Source organism: Plectropomus leopardus, unplaced genomic scaffold, assembly GCF_008729295.1.
Source record: "Plectropomus leopardus isolate mb unplaced genomic scaffold, YSFRI_Pleo_2.0 unplaced_scaffold25467, whole genome shotgun sequence".
Lineage (NCBI taxonomy): Eukaryota > Metazoa > Chordata > Actinopteri > Perciformes > Serranidae > Plectropomus > Plectropomus leopardus.
In genome coordinates, this window is record NW_024627676.1 from 1 (window position 1) to 4,154 (window position 4,154).

General features: G+C 40.3%; 1 protein-coding gene across 1 annotated transcript; it reads left to right on the forward strand.

The window, feature by feature from the left end:
* The first annotated feature begins 1,189 nt into the window (after nt 1-1,189).
* Nucleotides 1,190-4,070, forward strand: LOC121966670 (peripheral plasma membrane protein CASK-like). Its single transcript, XM_042516739.1, has 3 exons — nt 1,190-1,227; nt 2,734-2,930; nt 3,908-4,070. The coding sequence occupies exons 1-3, from the start codon at nt 1,216-1,218 to the stop codon at nt 4,068-4,070; spliced, it is 372 nt and encodes a 123-aa protein (XP_042372673.1). The 5' UTR covers nt 1,190-1,215.
* The last annotated feature ends 84 nt before the right edge of the window (nt 4,071-4,154 follow it).

Here is a 4,154-nt window from a genome sequence, read left to right on the forward strand (position 1 = left end):
ACAGCCGTCACTCAGTGCAGGACTCAACATACATATCACATTTTTTTCAAAACCAGAGACTTGATCCAAACGGGAGCGTCAGAATCAGCATGAACGGACTCTGATTAAGCTGTTTTTTTTTTAATTTATTTTATTTAAAGCCTTTATTTTAAATCGTTTGGTCTTAAATATATCTGAAAATAATCAAAGTTCTAATGCCACATCTTTAAATTGCTTGTTTTAACTGTCCAACAGTGGACGCAGCAGTTCGGGACGTCAGTTTCCTTAAACAGCTTCCAGTGGCCTGATTCCCATTAATCAGTCACTAATTAGTCAATTTTTAAGGGGAAAAAAAGATAAGAAATTACTGCTTTTGATAGAAATTTTTTTCAATACATTTTCTGGTTTTTTTTTGTTGTTTTTTTTACTTTTAACTAAAGTCTTACTAATATTTGCGTAGTTTCTCATGTAGTTGTTACTTATTTCAATTACGTTTATTATTTATTTGTATTTTATTAAATTAAATGGTTGGATTTTATTTATTGATATATTTTTCAGAAATGTCCCCTGTCGTTGCACATTTCATGCTTTTGAAAGCAATCAAGCCAATTTGCTGAGATTTCAAAGGGTTAAATTAATACACTGAGTCAACATGAGTGACGGCTGTTGTGTTGTCAGCGTGACAGTGACGCTCTTCACCGCCTTCACTTACATCTGTACGTGGTAATAACGGCACAGGCACTGCAGCGGCAGAAATCCTGCTGACGCACTGACCCACAGTCAGACACGATCCACCGTAACCGTCCCCTCACCCCGCCTCAGCGTCCTCATGTGTCAGTAATCCAGCATCACTCACCCCAAAATCACACCGTCTGACTCTCAGTGTGGCATCCCAGGATGTTGTGGTTGATCCTGCCAACAGGGGGCGGCAGAGTCCACATCAGACCACCTCAGAGCACAGAGGAGCTGCAGGGGCCACAGCTCTGACTCACAGTTTATAATCTGTCTGACGGCTGGTAAATATTTAAAAAGTGTAACGAGGGTAAGACTACGTCCCGCCGCTCCAAAAGAGGACCTGTACCTCGCTGTCCTGTCTCACCACCATCACCCCCCCACCCCCCACCCCCCCACCTGGCCGCCATGCTGCTGTTTAGACTTTGCAAAGCCGTTCTGCTGCATGATGTATGTGATGCTTTCAAATCCTAGATCGTATCCAGACCTCCAATCAAGGACAAAATGTCTGTGAAGGTAAGAGACAGACTCACCCCCCCCCCCCCCCCCCCAAAAAAAAGCCCAAAAAACCTTTACACTTAAAGGGATAGTTTGGATTATTACGTGGTTTTGCACTCACCCACAGTCAGTGTATTACATAAAACAGATGCCAGTTTTTACGCCCCAGTTTAGAGAATCAGACTGGAGTCTGACAATATACCGAATTTCAACCACCTAAAAAATAAAAAAGCCACCTAAACAAATCAATAACAGTTTAAATGTGCACTTTATTGAGTGTATCGTTACTGCTTTGCTTTTCCAGACAGCCGGTTTTAACGGGTTTGACCAGAACAGCTTCATCGGCAAAAACCAGAGTGATTTAGATTTTTTTTCTATTTCTTTTTTTCTTTTCTTTTTTCTTTTGGTGAAGTTTATAAAAATCTTATTTTTTGGTGGTTTTTGTCTTCTTTTTTAAAGTTTTGGTGATTTTTATACAAAAATTAATTTTTGGCAGTGTTATAGAAATATTTTTTATGAAAAGAAAACAGGTTTAAAATTTTAAAAAGTTTTGGTGTTTTGTTTTTTTTTTCTTTTTTTTCTTTCTTTAAATTTTTTGGGTGATTTGTATAGAAAACTTAAAAATTTGGGTTGATTTTGTTGTTGGAAAAAAAAAAAAAAGGTCCATAAAAATGAATTGAAAAGTTTTGACATTTTGTCCATGACAGTGCGTGGAAACACGGCTTTAAACACTAAAGTCACAGTAACACGTAAACTGCTGGAGGCAGCAGGACAGCAGCAGCTCTGTGATCACAGATGTTAAATCACTGTTTTTCCTCAGTGGAGTTTGACTTTGAAGAGACTGACGTTTGACGTTATGGTAAAGCTCTGAAAATACTCTCTATACATTGTTTTTTGGTGGCTAAAATCCATTTCTTTTCTTGGTTTTGTTCTGTTGAGCCCGCTCACAGCAGTACGTCGCTCAGCTTCTGTGTCGGACTTCAGTCTGCTTCTCTAAACTCGGGCCGTGCTGACTGACATCTGCTGTTTGTAATATACTGTCTATAGATAAATACCCCAAAAACTCTGCATTATCCCTTTAAGTCGCATCGCTCCCAGCAGCTCAGCCTCACACGGACTGTAAATCTGTGCGGTTAAAACTGAAAAAAACAAAAGCAGGATAATGAGTGTTGTTTTGAACTAATGGACACATAAACGGTGCCTGTGCCGAAATTACCCGCGTGTTGAGAGGCTCGTTAAAATCCCAGCAGGTTCTGGGTTTGTCTCACTGGAGAAAGCTCATCCTTGGAAACCAGTTTCCAACCTGGAAACCGAAGCACAGCCCCACCCTGTTAACCCCCGAGAGTCAGCACTGCACTTTCTGCTGCCGCCACATGCAAAGGCCACTCTGATCCTGCTGTCTGTCAGATTTCAGATTTCACTTTTCTCAGTTAACTCAAAAACGACCATTTCCGAAAAACCACCACCGACATCCCGTCCCTCACTCAGCTCACTCGTGTAACGTCTGCGCTTTTTTCGTCACAGATCTACGTGAGGGCTCAGTTTGAGTATGACCCGTCCAAAGACGAGCTCATCCCCTGCAAAGAGGCCGGCATCCGCTTCCAGGTGGGCGACATCATCCAGATCATCTCCAAGGACGACCACAACTGGTGGCAGGGGAAGCTGGAGAACACCAAAAACGGCACGGCGGGCCTCATCCCGTCGCCAGAGCTGCAGGAGTGGTGAGTGGGAAAATACACAGATTTACAGATTTATTCTGGCGTTAACTCTTTGAGGCACTTTTCCTTAAATAATGGAGGTTTAACTTCCACTGGTCCAGGAACAAAAGTTACTCGCCAAAGTAAAAATTACAATAATTTACTTTTTTCATTTTTTTTTCCCAAATGCAGAATTCAAACGGATATAATGTTCTGTCAGGGCTGATATGGTGGTGAAAAACCTGGAAAGTCATGGAATTTTCAAGTAGCGATTTACAAGATTTACAAGTTTTGAAATTAAAACTAAATATACCCCAGAGGTTTTGGAAAAGTCATGAAGCTTTGTTTCACAAACCTGGGGGAAATTTGAAAAACAGATATTTTCAGTTTTTACAGTTTGGGGAATTTTTTAATCAAATCAGACAATTTTTTTTTTCAAAAATAACCCAAAAATGTGGCTTTTTTCATCAAATGATGTATTGTATTTAGGGCTGGGTGATGTGGAAAAAAAGTCTTATCATGATCATTTTTTTCATACTAGTCGGTGGTGCCGGTGTCTCCCGTCGGTGTCTCCGGACGTCCCTGTCTCCACCGGTGACATCGGCTTAATAATTTTCCTGCTGGTTTTTAAAGAACACGTGCCTTTTAAACCCACAGGCTCTTAAAAAATATTGGACAATTTTTTTTTCTTAATACTTTTTTACAAAATGAAATGATTTTTTTCTTTTTCTGTATCCTTTTGTTTTTCTGTTTGTTTTCATTTATTTTTTTTAAGAAAACATGGCAGTGGGAAGACATTTATCAGAGTCAGAAACTGTTAAAAAATATACATATCATTGGGTTTCCAGTGGTCACATCATTTGTTATACAGGTATGTGAAACTAATTTCAATGGCTTTTCCAAAACTTTCTTAGTATGTGAGGTTACCAAAACTTTTCCATGCCTGGAAATTGTTAGTTGTAAATTCCAAGACTTTGGAACTGGACTTGTGTGTGTTGCAGGCGGGTGGCATGTATAGCCATGGAGAAGACCAAGCAGGAGCAGCAGGCCAGCTGCACCTGGTTTGGCAAGAAGAAGAAACAGTACAAAGACAAGTATTTGGCAAAGCACAACGCAGGTACGCCGTGCACACACACACACACACACACACATACACACTCATAATCACGTGCATGTGCATGCAAAATAACATACTGCACACATTTCAGTGCATGCATTTTACATCATGTTGACAGGAGCGTGTGGGCA

What these genes read in the sequence shown, in the direction of transcription:
- LOC121966670 (XM_042516739.1), top strand. An exon ending in TCGCCAGAGCTGCAGGAGTG is followed by an intron (nt 2,931 to 3,907) that starts GTGAGTGGGAAA and finishes TGTGTGTTGCAG; the next exon opens with GCGGGTGGCATGTATAGCCA.